This window comes from Mixophyes fleayi, chromosome 8 (genome assembly GCF_038048845.1).
Source record: "Mixophyes fleayi isolate aMixFle1 chromosome 8, aMixFle1.hap1, whole genome shotgun sequence".
Lineage (NCBI taxonomy): Eukaryota > Metazoa > Chordata > Amphibia > Anura > Limnodynastidae > Mixophyes > Mixophyes fleayi.
In genome coordinates this window covers 97,012,801-97,029,233 of record NC_134409.1, presented here as the reverse complement: position 1 = coordinate 97,029,233, position 16,433 = coordinate 97,012,801, and the positions used below count along the sequence as shown (strand labels likewise).

General features: G+C 40.8%; 1 protein-coding gene across 2 annotated transcripts in view; it reads right to left on the bottom strand.

Moving 5' to 3' along the window:
- Positions 1-16,433, bottom strand: part of LOC142099468 (uncharacterized) — a 38,966-nt gene that overhangs the window by 9,492 nt on the left and 13,041 nt on the right. Inside the window, exons 3-7 of one of the 2 annotated variants that reach the window (XM_075182931.1) lie at positions 14,387-14,453; positions 8,005-8,770; positions 6,542-6,893; positions 5,807-5,933; positions 4,824-4,895 (exon numbers count right to left, since the gene is read on the bottom strand). In XM_075182931.1, the coding sequence (XP_075039032.1) occupies positions 4,824-4,895; positions 5,807-5,933; positions 6,542-6,893; positions 8,005-8,710 (1,257 nt within the window). In that variant the 5' untranslated portion in view covers positions 8,711-8,770; positions 14,387-14,453. Of the gene's footprint in view, positions 1-4,823; positions 4,896-5,806; positions 5,934-6,541; positions 6,894-8,004; positions 9,048-14,386; positions 14,454-16,433 lie in introns of those variants that run through there. The other variant, XM_075182932.1, reaches the window with a different exon arrangement.

Below are 16,433 nucleotides of genomic sequence, written 5' to 3'. Positions count from 1 at the left end.
GGGGAGTCAGTGGTCTGCGTTAGCAAGTTGTACCACTGCTATGTGAGAGGATACTGGAGCAGGTGAAACTGGAAACAGGGGTCAGTGGTCTGCCACTAGCAAGTTGTACCACTGAATATATATGTGAGGAGGTGCACGGGGAGAGACTGCAACACAATATATACACGGGCACCTTGACTTTGATCCACAGTAATATGCACAATATAAATGTATAAATGACTGAACAACACTGCCAATATAGAAAGTCTCTTGAAGTAATCCAGCATGAGATAACACAGTCAATGATGGCAATAGACTCAGCGGATAGTACACTCCAGAGGAGAACCAACACAGTCCAGCAAGGTATGCAATACACAGCACAGTCAATGGGAAGTATGCATACCGTGGTTCAGGAGAAGGCAGTCAGACAGAAGTGCAGAGATACCTGAACGGCAGGAGGCCGGCAGGATGCAAAGTCCCTGGATGGGTGAAGCGGTGGTCTAGCAGGTGCAGCGCACAGGTAGGTAGACCAGCAGGGAACCCAGGAAGGCGTGGAGAGCGGATCAGCAGTAGATGGATGCGTAGCGCTGAGAAGTAACAGCAGCGGGTCTCTGCGGGAACACGGAGGTAGCCAATAGCAACCAGCAGGTGCAGTAACGATGGGACACCAGAGCAGAGTTGAACTGGAACAGTTGATCACGGAGAGTAGCGGGTAGCAATAGTGGCAGCAGACTCAAGGAAACACGGGAGAGTTGACAAGGACTGAAGACTGAAGCGCACAGAGGCAGCGGATAGGAATCAGCTAAACAGTCACGATGAAACACAGACGGGTTGCAGGTTGAAGACTGTAGTGCACGGAGGCAGCGGATAGGAATCAGCTGGCAGTCACAATCATGAACAGGTGAGTGGATGTGAATGAAAGACTGTAGTGCACGGAGGCAGCGGATAGGCATCAGCTAACAGTCCCAATGATACAAGGTAGAGTTGAAGTGGTTAGAAGACTGTAGTGCACGGAGGCAGCGGATAGGAATCAGCTCACAGTCACGATGATACAGTAGATGGTAGAAGTGGTATGGGAACCACAGTAGTAGAAGTGGTTTGGAAACCACAGAGGTAGAAGTGGTTTGGAAACCACAGGAATCAGCTGGGCTGAATAAACGAGGAAACACAGGAACACCTTCAGAGACTCATGGGGAATGAGACTCCAAGATCAGGCAACGTGGTGTTGACCACAGGTGCTTAATATAGGGAGGTTGCCTGATCTGCCAATTTAGTTAAAGGAACATACACTGGAGGTATGGAAAGGGCTGCGCATGCGCAGTCCCTCAGGATGGAGGACGGCCACGGTTCCTAAATGTCCGGGAAGAAGCACTCACAGTCCGGTGAGTGACAGGGTTTCTAGTAATGAGACATTGGAGGAGCAGGCATGGGTCATTTTAAAAAAAAAATCCCAGTCAGAATCTCGACTTTCAGCTCCCAAGTTTCCCACTCGCTAGTTTACCTTGGCCAGGAGTTGAACAGATGTTCTACCAGGACTTATAGATAATTGAAAGTATGTAGGGTGGGCAGAGCGGTATACAGCAGAGGGACTCAAAGTCTGTGGGCTTCCTAGTGATATGTTCCCTAGGGAGACCCAATGTAAAGAGATGTTTAATTTGAAGGTAATTCCGAATTTCTAAATCGGGTGTCTTCCATTTGGATTGGATTTCTACAAAGGTGAGCATAGCCAGTTATTTCTAAACTGAGAGGTAACTGTCTTGGTCTTCATTAAAACCTGTATAAATAAAGTCAATACTCTAGTTGTTGACTTGAGTGATTGCTGTTTGCTATATTATATATTGTTATGCAAATCATTTTCCAACTTTCACCAAAAGTGAAGTGAATCAGAATCAAAAACAAAGATTAATGGAAACATTTAGTAAAAAGTAATTAGCTTTTTAAGAGGGCCACATTTAGTAAACATATATTTAGCTTTGAACGGAAATGTATTTTGGGTACATTTACTAGTTTGCGTTCAGCGCAGCAACTTATAGCAGCCAATAGAACATCTATTTTAAGTTTAATTGCTGATTGGCTGCTCTAGGTTAATTGTTAGTAATATCACAGATTATATATCATTTGTTTCTAGAACTACATATGTTAAAATTATATTTGACAGAGAATTTACTAAAGAAATGCCAGCATTAATCTAGTTTTGCCAGTAACATTGTATGTGGCTTTGATGTTTTCCTGCCTTTGTTTAATGTGTTAGGTTTGATTCAGCTTTCTAAATGACCACCTACCTCATTGTATATTGTTATATTTGATTTTCATTCCTTTTACCTTATCTTCAGTTGGTATTATGCTGGCCATACTCAAATCCATCACTTCACATCAAGAGACCTGTTCATTGGAGGAACAGAATGTCTGAAGCACAATGTGCAGTTGTCCGATGACCAAACACAACTTGTTGATGTGCTTATTGGCTAATCAGATTTTTCAGCCAAACCAATTGAAGTCTGATTTGATTTTCATAAGGCAAAATTATTGATTGGGGCCACAGAAAGAACAAAGTCTAGTTATATGTTTGTGGATTTAGACTTTTATTGACTTATTTGTCCTCTGTCAACAATAAAGGCTATTTTCATAACAAACATTGAATTCTTTTTTACTTATAAAGTTGTACCATCCAATGTCACAGTTTCTTGTTTACAGAGTCCTTTATTCTTTATGCTATTAATTTTTAGATTAATTAAATGATCTCTGCAAATCTACTTACAGATTTATACTGATATACAGTGCTACATCAACAGATCTCACAGAGTGCTCAGATAACAGCACCATATGTGCTAAGTATGTACTGGGTAATATTCCTGAGTAAAAGATTGTTACAAATCTAGCCACACGCCCTTTGGATGTCTGAACCTGGGACTTGTTGGCAGGTATGTGCGTCCTACTGAGACCAAGTTACTCAAGTTACAAACATACTAATCAGGTATGTGCTTCCTCCTGAGACATAGCTCAAGTTACAAATAATAATTGTAACTGGATGGACCTCCTATGCCACCCTGTCCATTGTTGTTGCTGGGGACTGGCTGGGCTTGCCTTTCCACCATCCCCTTTCTCTATTTCAATTTGCGCCTATCTAACTGCAGTAGGAGGGGCCTGCTGCCACCACTAGGCTCCTATACTGGCACATAGAACTGCGTCCTTCTGGGTAACTCTTGCTGCTAGCATACTCCTTTGCTGGGCACATGGGCTAGTACCCCTGACCTCTTCCTTTAAATCAAGGTTGCTGTAGATGGTTCCCCCTGGCCTGTCACACTGGCCAGAGCTGCAGGTAGTGGGCAGAGCGTTAGTACTGGATGCAGGGTTCCAACCTCACAACAGCCGGATAACAGATTAGATTGGTCTAATCTGTAGGTCACAGGAATTGTCGCTGGTAAGTAGGCATCAAAGCAGGATCTCGAAGCAGTGATGTTTTATTAGCTCAAGTGTCCTAATAAGGACAGTTACACTAGTACGTGGTACTAGTGATCTTAGAAGGTACAGATGGAATGATGATGCTACCACTTTACATGGTCAAATAGTCTGCTTTTTATACAGATTAACACAGATACCGTGGGAGGAGGTAATCCAGCCTCATGCTCCTCTAACCAATCCAATGTTTACAATCAGGATATAACATCTTCTCTAATCTTGCTTTTAACACAATTAGCTTGCAAAATTCATATTATTCTGTGATCACTTGCATCCTGAATCTTACTCACATAGGAAGTCTACCAGCAAGTCTAAATGACCGCTCCTGTGCTTTCAGGCTCAGCAGACGTGTTGGTCACTTACCGACGAAAAGGTCTAATTAACATGAGATTACCCTGTCTCCAGACAGCTGCAAAAACACATCCACTCCACACATATGCTTACTTGGGATTTCCTATAGAAAAGTTACAAAACCCAAACATGACATACTGTCTCAGAAATCAATACCTCAGAAATCAGCACATTTCTAATACACAGTATAGGCAAACCAAGGGGGGGGGGGGGTCTCCTAGTGCCTGGAAACCATCCTACAAGCCTGGGACACTGTATAATTGAGGTGGCTGGACCCTGCTCCCGCTTCACACAGCTCTACTTGAAAAGAGAGAGCTGCGTGTACCTAACAGTAGTGCACGCAGCATTGCCCATGTATATTATGGGAATAGGAAGAGTTGGAGAGCAGCCAAGCACTGTCTAAAATTATAAGCATGCCCCCATGCATGCTGGTCACACTGGCGGCGTGGTGTGGAAACTCCCCTCTACAAATCCTGCGTTTTCCCCTGCACAGTATAAAAAAATCAGTACATTTGCAATGATATAAATTGACGTGGTGTGCTAATACTTTAAATAAATTTATACAATAAGTTATTTATACAGTAAGTGATCCAGCCACAATACTAAACTAGAATCAATGTTATATCTCTTGCAAGACCAAGTGAAATACCACATTTTTTGGGGGGGACTACATTGATGTAAAAATACCAGCTCTCTTCATTAATAATTTCCAGTATAAACTGGGTTTGTATGTTCATTTGGGCATTTATGTAAACTGGTGCTGAACTGGTAAAGCTGCAGGGTCCCTCTGAAAATCATCTTTGACACCCAGCATCAACCACTTGATATGGTCTCTGGGAAAGACAGTGTGGGAGAAAGAGCTAGGGGCTTGGTAGGTGTGGTCTGTATAAACTTAGTGTGTGTTTTGTGTATTGTATAGTGGTTGTGGTTATTGCATACTGGAGTGATGACAGCATAGAGAAGAATCCTACAAATAATTTCCTAAAGGTTCCTGCCCAATCCCTAGTTGCCAGTGCTTATTGTAGTGTTCTCACCATATCCGTTCTTGGAGGTGGGTGCAGGCTTGCTCTCCTCAACTTTAGCTCCTGGCGCATTCGCACTGATTCCTATAAATAGTAAATGAGTGTCTGTCACTTTTATTTAAATATTGAAATGATTAATATAGAAATAAAAAAAAAACAATTTGTTAAATACTGGTTGACTTTTTAGACAGACAAGGGCAGCCACCTTTGCTTTAATATGTGATTAGTTTTTCTGAGGTTTATTTTATATACACAGTAAAAGTTATTTATAAATGCACAGCTCAAATACATGTATTTCCACTGTGATGTCATTCACCTATACTTGCATAATTGCGCCAACTTTTACAGGTAAGTACAAGGTTGAGGGCATAAAAATGGTGGGGACTGCAAGGCACCAAATTTTGCTTTTTCTGATGGGAGAATCTGGACAGATCACAGCGCTCCGATTAGAAATGTAAATAAGCGTTAATAGATGGAGAATGCACATTTGCAGGATTGTTCCCAAATTAGTGGGTTACTGAAGATTTTTTGCAGTGACTATTACTTTCATTAGGACACCTTTTACAAAGCTCACTTTATATGGGAAAGAGTTTTATATGTGCACAAATAGAGTTATATAAAAAGTTACAATGTTCAAGTGAGACTTATGAAATAGAGACCGCTTAATCTTATTACTTATTCAAGACATAAAAGAGCCTCCATCAAGCTGTATTTTAGTAAAATGTAATAAAGAAGAAGGTGGTCCAGAAGTTATTGTAAGCAGAACTTTGAAATGTCATTTTTACACTAATGGTGGACCACAATTCTGCAAATGGTCACATAAATAATGTTCACAAATGCAGTTCTGGAAAGCAGTATGGGGACATGTACTGTGTATACATAGGGCATTTGTCTTGTGCAAAATGTATAATCTACATGTCTACATTTTTTGCAGATCATAACTGACCATATTGTTTTGCCATCTTTGTCGAATGCACGGCACAATGATCTCTCACCTCAGGGTACAGGCAAGGGGTTGACTGTCGTCTTGCTCGTCTCCACTCCATTATTGTATTCTTTCCAGAAAGGCCCTCTATTAGTCCAGCCTCCAAGGCCTGAAAAGCCTCAAGCACGTCTGCTGTTCTGAGACCAATGACAGTGGTAAGAAGAAAAGTCACCCATAATGACAGAAATATCACCATAACAGAAATTCCAAGAAAACATCAGTTCCTACTTGTTACCCAGTAAGTTTAATAAGGGGTTAAAAGGTGCATTTGCACTAGGTTAATCATTAGACTCTCTACTTGAGCCTGGAATGGTGAAGCCTAAAAGAGCTTCTCAGTTCCTTGGTTTCTGAAGAAAACAAGAGTCCCATTGTTTCAAGGAAGAGGGACTTCTGATCCAAGTGAAATGTAAAACAAAAATTAAAAATTAATCTGATAATCTAAATCCCAACCCTTACAAAGACCTAACACTAGCAAACCTTCATCAAGTTTTAAACCTATACCAAACGTTAGTCCAAGTCATAATCAAAGCCAAACTGTAAATCTAGTTGAAATCCCAACAGCTCACATTTTGCTCCTCAAAATATAAAAATGTAAGAAATTAGTGGAATTATTTTTGCTCTCAAGAAATCTTGATATACCCTAATACGAGTTTCCCGTTATGTTTTGCAGAGGCTATGGAGGCCTACTAATGTAATCTGTTCCCTGGGCTCACAAATGTTTTAAAGCAGCACTATTCTTACCCACCTCCGTTCCTCCCCAAATATCCTCTCCACTTCTGCTTTCCCAGGACTGCGTTTTTGGGCTTTCATGTTGAGATTTAGGTTAAGGTCAGGTCTCAAGCACTTGGCTCGTGGAATGTCTGCAAGCATGGTATAATTGATCCGGCTTGAAGTTCCTCGTGGATTACATTCAGAGTCAAGGGAGCTAGTGGACGAAGTAAGTCGACGACTGACCCCGAGGTTTGAATGATCTTTCCTTGCATGAGATGGACTATGATTAGAGAACATAGACTGGGAGGCAACTCGTTCTGTCCCATAACGAGAGACATCCATATGTCCTCTCTGAGCACAGTTTTTATGGAAGGAATCTGCATTGGCTGTGGATTCAAGATATTAAAAAAGTTATGTTAGGTGGAATATAGCCATCTCACTTTCTCTTCTCTCACTCCATTGTCAACTCTCTGCAATCAGGCTTCCATCCTCAACATTCCACTGAAACTGCTCTCACAAAAGTGATCAATGATCTACTTACAGCAATGTCTAAAGCTCATTTCACCATACTCATCCTCTTGGACCTCTCTGCTGGTTTGACCCTGTTGATCACTTCTCCTAGGCACACTTCATTCCATTGGCCTTCATGATACAGTTCTTTCCTGTTTCACTTCTTACCTGTTGAACCACTCCTTTATTGTCTCTACATCTGGCTCACCCCCACTATGAGTAGTGGCTCCACTAGTCTCTGTTCTTGGCCCTCTACTTATCACACTGTACACCTCTTCTCTTGGGAAAGTTATTCTCTTATTCTGCCTCCAGTACCACATCCAAATTTACATCTCTTCCTCTGACCTCTCCCCTTTTGTCCTATGCCCTTTTCTTACCACTATCACAATCAGCTTTTCTTCAGCTTTAAATCTTTAAACAGTCTCTGAAAACCCATATCTATGTTATAGCTTACTCTATCCCCGCAGATGCTACCCACACTAACGTACCCTTACAACTGTCCCAATCTCCTTTCTGTGTCCACTTCCAATTAGATTGTAAGCATACTCTTTTCATGTCTGCATTTCTTTTGTCTACCTTGTATGTCCCAGTTTTCAATACTGTACAACACTGGTCCCTTAAAACTCTATGAAATAATGCTTTTCTTAAGATAATCTAGGGAAAATACTAAATACTAATAACATTTAAGATAATAGTCAAACTAAACGGATAAAACAAAAGAAGCTATGTGTAATTGTAGAATAAATGTGTTAAACATAGTGATAGGGATGTAGTTTGTGAACCATGCAGGGGAGGGGGGAAAGGACATGCCTTACAGAAAATGATCACCTCAGCTGCAAAGGCTCTCTGATTTTTAAGCAAGTTAGACTTGTCCTACAGATTGTGAATAGCCAGCCATTCTCTTTACTTATGCTTGAGTCTGTAAGGTAAAATATGTCATTGTGTATTGTATCTAAGTTTTGCATCCAAACAGAGATATTCAGATACCTGTTTTTGGTACTGAAGGTCTTCTATTGTAGTTTCCAGACTGCCCGACATCAGCTGCACTTCTTTGGTATGATCTGGCAGGGGAGGTGCTCCGCTGAAAACTTAGCGGTGATGTACTTTTTTGCTGATCTCTGAAAGGGGAAGAACTTCTTGCCTGTGACCTGACAGGAGATGTACTTCTTGGCTGAGTTCTCACAGGGGAAGTAGTTCTAGATTGGGTTCTCACAGGGGAGCTACTAATCTGTTGTGGTTTTAGAGTGGAGGTACTTCTTAACTGGGTTCTTATAGGAGAGACACTCCTTTGCTGTGACCTCATTGGGGAAGCAATTCCTTGCTGTCTTTTCACAGATGAGTTCTTCTGTGGAGATCTCATAATAGAGGAATCATTCTGCTGAAATCTTAGAGGGGAGGGATTATTTTGATGGGATCTTACAGGGGAAGAACTTCGCTCCTGGGATCTCACAGGATAGAAACTTCTTTGCTGTGATGATACAGGAGAGGGACTTCTCTCCAGCAGATTTGCAGGAGAAGAACATCTCTGCTGGGATCTCAAAGGTGAATTACTCCTTTGCTGGGGCTTGGAGGAACTCTTCTGTTGTTGGGTCACTGTAGAAGTGCTCACAGGTCTGGAACCTCTCTGTGCAGGACCATTCCTTCTGTTTTGAGACTTTGTAGGGAAGTTCCCATGGTTTCCTGCCAACTGCATTTCACCTTCTTCTTCAAAAAGCTCAGACACTTCCTTGTATATACTTCTCAGACCCCATCCCTGAGGAGTGTAGGTAAAGATATGGTCATATAAGAGGGTGACATTTCTACCATGAGTGGATGAATGAAAGTATACGTGAAGCATGCTTAGCATCCCATTCATCATTCTTTGAAAAGTGTCAGGAACCCTTGTGTAGCCCACATGTTAACAATGTATACTGAAACAGACCCTCTGTGGTGGAAAACCCTGTTTTTCATTTGGCATTATTCATAAGGAGATCCTGACAGCAGCCCGTGTTTGTACCTAAAGTTGTAAAATATCAGACATGTTCTAGGCTCTCAATTACTTTATCTACCTGTGGTATGAGATAGGTGTCAAATCTTGATACACCTAGTTCAGTTTCTGAAACTCATTGCAAAAAATGCACTGACCCATTTGGTTTGAGTATTAACACTATAGGGCTAGACCACTCACCTCTTCCTTAATGACCCCTAGGTATAACATTTTCTGGACCTCCTCTGACATCACTTGTCTCCAGACTTCCAGGACTCAGTAAGTCTTGAGACTCAGGATCAGTTTTAATATCATGTTTTATAGCCCTAGTGCACACCGAAAACTCTGAAAACTGGACCTGGTTCTTTGTAAGAACGCTTTACACTCTTGTTTCTGAGATAATGATAGATTATTGCTAAACAGAATGCTCAAGGCAACAAGTGCTTATCTATCTATCCAGGGCTTAATTAAGTTTACATGATATATTTGTTCAATCTTTTGTTTACCTGGCTGGTACACTATAGGTTACGTCACCCACTCCTTTCATTCTTTCAAATGGCCCTTGCCACTTAGCTAGGAATTTGCTTTCCACAGTGGATATCAGGACGAATACTCTATCCATCCATGTGGTTAAAAGTACTAACATTAGTGGATCTATTATATAACCTGCTTTGGGCTTCCTGAGCTTGTTGAATATGTTCCTTTAGGATTGTCATTATCAAAGCAATTCTATCTTGCATAGCGGCAATATGTTCAAATATACTTCGTTGGGGGGTATCTTCCTGCTCCCATGTCTCCTGTGGCCGCCATACAACATTTCGAACAGGGCAAAGTGTCACGGTGCTGGCAGCTCCTAGGAAAGAATCACTTGGCTGGGGTAGCTATCAGAGACACACCACGTCCGGTCAAGCCACTTAGTCCAGAGAGACAAGTGGTAGTAAGGTACAAGCTGAAATCAATGGATTGTAAAAAGTAAAATAGTTATGGACGAGGCCAAAGTCAAAGGATTGGAGAAGGTAGAATCAGGATGTACAGTCCAATAAAACAAGTCTTCTTCAAAGCACAAGCAGAGAGATTTAAAACAAAATAAAGCTCCTGCAAAAGTTTAGTAGAACTGAAGGACTTATAAAGGTTACATACAGGTGAGATGAATTGTTCTGATTGACATGACCTTTTCATTGAAGGGCTGATTGCAGAGCAGGGAAAGCTGTGCAGTATTCCAGGTGAGGTGACTAGCTAGACTGTTGTTGCTAGCAGATGCTGATTACAGGAATTGAGAACAGTTATTTGTAGCGGTCATTGTGAATCATTATCTGATAGTTGTCATCTTGAGCTAGTATGTGAATCCTCACAGTAATTTGTTTGTGACAGCTGTCATTTGGAGCTAGTGTTGTCAATCCTCACAGGAAGTTTGTGACAATTCCCAAATAGCAATCATTAAATATGGTTATAGACAATTCCAGTCCTTCCAATCCTTAACTATTACTTTTTGTTAGCACACTGTTCAAGGTTTTATTATAACTCTCACGTAGACCATCTGTGTGGGGATGATAGACAGAAGTATGTGTTTCATTTTCAATAATTTACTTAATGCCCTCATGATTTTATACATAAAGGGCGTACCTTGATCTGTCAGGATCTCTTTTGGATTTCCTACATGGGTAAAAATATGAAGCAACTCCCTGGCAATATTTCTAGAAGACATATTTCTTTGGGCAATTACGTCCAAATAGCGGGTGGCATTATCCATTACCATTAAAATTTACTGGTGTCTGCGAGAGGACCTTACTAAGGGACCAACCTGGCCCATGGCAATCCTTTCAAAGTAAACCTTTATAAGTGGAGTGGTTGGAGTGGTACTAACAAGCTCTGAAAATGGGATACAGGAGCCGTCAACTGATATTCAGGACAGGATTTACTTCTGGATATCTGTATGCACCACTGGCCAGAAAAGTCCGATCTTGTTGTTTTTTTTTCTTCCTAAGTGTCCACCTCACTCATGTTTGTGGGCCAAATCCAACACGTTCATAGGGCTGATGGACCACTAACTATTTTATTACCTTGCCTATTATTTTGTCTACCCGGTAAAAGCGATCAAGGTTCTGTGTCATATGGGGAAACACTTTATCAACCACTGGAATTTGTGGTTCTACATTAATTTATTTAATATTTTCCCTGTCTTTCACTAAGGTGGAATCTCTTTACTGGGGTGTAATAAAATCAACCCGTGACACCGGACACATGTCAGGTATATCCAACCATCTGTCTTCTTTTCTGCTTTCACCAACTAACACCGCTAAGGGAAAACCAACAGACTCCTCAGAGGTCACTCCTATTGCTTTCATCTCTTCAACCTCTTCAAGGGATACCTGGTTGATGGCAGATTGTACCCTAAGAACACCATTCCCCCCAGTATGCCATTCTTTCAACACAAAATGCAGAAATAGCGGAAAATCTCTTCCAATATTACAATATGTATCAGGGACTTGACTACCCCATTTTGTGGCAGACCATACCATTTGGGGGTCTCAAACTTTATTAGGGCTATGGGATAGTTTTCAATGTCCCCATGTACACATATGACCCCAGCATAAGTCCTTTTAAACTTCCCAGAGTCCACCAAGCTGATGTGCACTAAAGTTACTAAACTTGTCTAGTAAGGCTTCTGCTTCCCATCCTTCTATTTTTATTTATTTATTCTTGGCAGAACAGACTGGGTGGGTGAAGAAGGGTACCCACTTGGCTGTGCTATAGTCCATTGGCTCAGTAATTAGGGGTCAGTTATCCGCAATACGGCCCAGTTCCTGGCATCTCCAACACTATATGGAACTCTGCTCCCTGAAGTGAGACCCAAATTTGAGGTTCGTAAGTCTTTGGGATTTTCCCTTAGCAATCAGTTTCTAATTGGACCCAGCTCTCATTAAAGCAGTATTGCCCCAATGAAAATAAGGAACAATCTTACCAAGCAATTTGTTCCTGGAATTCGGTCTTTCAGGGGATCTAAGGAAGACCTCTGAAACTTTTTCACTGAGTTACCAGCTGTTCTACATCCTGGAGATCTATTTGTCCAACACAGTGTTGAATTCTAGGAGATAGAGAGTGAACATACTTATCTACCACCACTCTCTCCACAGTTTGCACAGCCAAGGATTCCTCTGGTTGTAGACACTTCCTCACCAGGTGAATCAATTTGTACATTTGTGATCATGCAGGCTGATCTGCGAAAAATGTCTAGCTGTGCACTCTTCAGGTCCGTAATGGGTTTATATCTCCAACTTTAACTTAGAGTAATTTAAAACATCCAATCCATCAAGGTCAAAGTAAGTTTTTTGAGGCTCACCCATCACAATTGGTGCTAGTACCTCTGCACATTGGTCCACTGACCACACCACTCTCTCAGCAATCCTCTTGAATACTGCCAAGCAGGTTTCTACATCATCCATGCCTGTCAGCTTTTGTATAGATTTTTGCATCATCTTCCATACAGTGCAGACTGGCATATGGATCCTTTATATGTACTCTGCCAATAGTTGTAAGATCTTCTGAAAATTACCATTAACTTACATCTGACTGGCATTGGCCTGCAACAACTGCTTAATCAGTTCCTCCATGTGGTCAGATTTTGCAGGCAACACTGTAACAGCTTTCACCCAAAATATGTACTAGCGTCTGATCTATTCCCATAAAGTCCAGTCAAGATTTTCACTTTCACCAATTTTAAAACTTTGCTTTCTTTGCAAAAACACTATACAGTCACGGCTTCTTTTCTGTCTCTCCATAGTCAAAAATGTTTGCTTCCCTTGCAAAACAACAATTTCCTTAGCTGTAACTGACAGCTCTTTTTTTTCTGTCTTTTGCTAGACAAAGTATCCGCTTGATAGAGATAATTTTACACATTTACATTGTGGTTAAAATGTGCTTCACTTTTAAATCTTCACATATGTGGCAAACATTATGATCTAAACACTTCAGGACAAGATTTGTCACACACTTCCCTTGGTTTGTTTGGAAGTTGCAGGTGCATTCCTGATTACTCCACTACTGCTGCTGTAATGCATCCCAGTTTTCAGTTGCTGAAAACATCAAAACATGTGCAGACCTTTTCTTGAAAGGCTTTTCCCCACCAATTATGGTATTTTAGCTCTTTTATCAAATAGACCCAGCAGGTTCTAGCGGAACAAAACAGTCAGGTAGTCCACAGGTACAGGTTCAAAACCAGTCTGTCTGGCTTTTATTTGCTTCAAAGTCCACAGTCCTTCCTTTTCTTATTTGAGCTCCAATTAACAGCATGTATCCTAACTATCCATTGTATCCTACCAACACTGGTCACATAACAAAATCACAGGTCAGTTTGTGGTCTAGTTCCACAAATTCCAGGTGATCTCTACCATAATTAAGCCCTTCCTTACAGCACTTTGGATAGTGTCCTGGGAGAAAAATACTTCCCTTTCCAGACTCTACCATTCACACTCTTTGTTATAGACCTTTATCAATCCTTCATAATTTACAATTATAGATGTATCTTCATGTTGCCACCTTGTGGAATTTCCTAAGCACCCCACTTATTGCAGCTGTGAGCAGCAATCTTTCTATTACTTATACAGCTGGAGGGGAAGATGGAGAATGTAAAAGATGTGGGGGGGGGGTTTGCCCGGTGGAAAATTATAATTTTCATGGTCACTTGGCAATGCTAAATCCATAGACCCCCCACTCCACATACTTTTTTTCATGCCTGAACAATGATGCATTAATATCCAGATTAGATAACTTAATATACAGAGCTAGCCTCTGTATATTAAATTAACAGTCTGTATATTAACACTCTAAGTAATTGCAATAAATGGCAAGGACATCTCCCCAAGTTTACTGGAACATACAACAGGACCCTCACCCCAAGCTCACTTTATCTCTACTCAAGGTCACACATAAACTATTGAGTTTAAATGGAAAAGGCCTGAGCCCCTTTAATGCCCTGGGCTAGAGCTCTAAAGACCCTAATTATATTCCACCAATGTATATGCTCTATCCTGCAGTCTCTAGAACATATAGTCAAGACACTCCTCATTGGGATATTACAGGCTCAATCTGAGGTGGTTCTGAGGAGCATCTCTGCCACTTTCAATGAATGGTAAATGGAGTGGAGCACATGCGGGAGGGCACTGTGGGGAAACTGCCTATGTTCATGTACACTAAAACTGATTTGATACATTATTTTGTATTTTTGCGTTACAGTATGTAAAAGGAATACACAAGTTCCTTATTTTTGTACAAAGTCATAAAAGTGGCACATCTGAACACTGGCCATGTGAGCGGACCATAATTGGTAAATTTGAGGATGTATTAGTGTATGTGGAGGGCAAGGTAACAGTAAAGCGGAAAACAAAAACGGACTTCATAGGTTACCGTAGAACTGATTTCATCTCTGATGTCTGTACGAGTCACATGGGTTACAGAAAATGTTTCCTGCCATCTGAAAATAGGAAATGACATGTTATGCCTAAAACACAAATAGACAGAGGCCACATTCTAAATACAACACTCTTAGAGATATGCTTAATTAACATCCTACCATCTAATCTATTCAGTAGTCTGATACCACATTAACTCACATTATAGATGTAAGGGACTTTATAAGAGCACTAACAGAATATATATATTGTATATTATATCAGAAGGGTGTATTTAATCCATTCCAAAGTTTCAGTATATACACCCTTCTGATACAACTACAATTTGTCTTAAATCCTTTAGTGCCACCTCACCTGGAATCTATTTATTGAACTTTCCATACAAGTGAAGTACAGAGGAAGGCAACAGTGTAATATACACATGCTGTTTCTGAGGGCCAAGCACTTTTCAAAGTGGTTCGTCGTACTGGATCTAAAATTTTAAAACTTTGTGATAACTTCTTAAACTTTAGATTAGCTAAATTCCAGCAAGGTGAACAGATTTGACCATGTTTGAGCTAAAATGGTTACACTGCATAGGTTTTCATGCATTAAAATTTGTTAGCTGCAAAAACTCTAAAAGATTTTATACTGGATATTAAACACTGAAGATCAGAGAATTGTGAGAATGTCCAAGTATGGGTTATATTGTTTAAGAACCTGACAGCACGGATTAGGAAATAATGAGCCCAAACCTGGAACAAAGCCGGGGTTGTTGGACATATACGAATCAAAGGCAATGAATCTGGAGCAGAAGGATAATATTTATATGGTTGGTCCCGCACAGCCAGTGAGAGCGTGACCACTGGGTGGGTTATTGTGAGCCTAGAGCAATGTGCTCACTTCAACCAGAGGAGAGAAGAGAGTGACTTCATCTTAGTAGTTTGTGCTTCTATACTAGTCAGTATCTTTGGAGATCGGTGTGATCTCCAATGAACACATTGGGCAAGAGGGGGAACCAGATAGTACGTTTTGAAGTTCGGAATTCCCAAACCACCAGGTAGTGCAAAGCGTTGTAGGATATGCATTCAAATTTTTGGATGCTTTTTAGCCAACAATTGCATAGTACTTTTAAAATTGTTCCATGCAAACTGCAAAATTTAATACTCACTGTCTGAACTTTCATATTGCTATAAAATTTTACCATTTATGCTCAAACAGACATCAATTTATAGTATATTTTGACATAACTGTAAGCTGTGAATGCAAATTTGTAACTGGAACTCAAATTTGCGTTAACAGCTCTGCAGTTATAAAATACGGACCATGGTGTTTCCAAATCAAAGACGAATTCCGACATTTTTGAGATGACTCGAACAAAAGCTAGAGTTTATCACTCTGGGCTGGTTCGACTGAATTTCAAACTGGCTCAAATAGTTCAATAACCTCTTCCTAATGTGAATGTTACAAGTTGCCATTTCTTTTGGGTCAACTTTTTCGGTGGTCCATAACTACACTATATTTTAACAATTTAACAACTAAAATACAATAACTCGGTTTAATGTTTTTTTTTTGTAATAATGTAACCCCTCACAGCCCGTATTCGCCTGAATAAACATATTTCAGGGATTACGAACACAAAATTTCCCTGTACGTGGACGATGTTTATACTGACTGTCACTATCCCCCACATAGCCCTGCCCAACCTTTTTTGGGAAATTCAAACATATAGTAAGCTTTCCAATTATAAGATAAGTGCTGACAAGTCTGAAGTTCTAGATCTAAATGTGTCACCCACTTTCATTCAGACAATTAAAGCAAATTATAACTTTTGCTGGAAGTAGAGATGAGCGCACTCGGATTTTGTGAATCCGAGCCCACCCGAACGTTTCCGATCCGAGCCGGATCTGAGACAGATCCGGGTATTGGCGCCAAATGAAAACCTGAAACCGAGGCTCGGAGTCATAATCCCGCTGTCGGATCTCGCGATACTCGGATCCTATAAATTCCCCGCTAGTCGCCGCCATTTTCACTCGGGCATTGATCAGGGTAGAGGGAGGGTG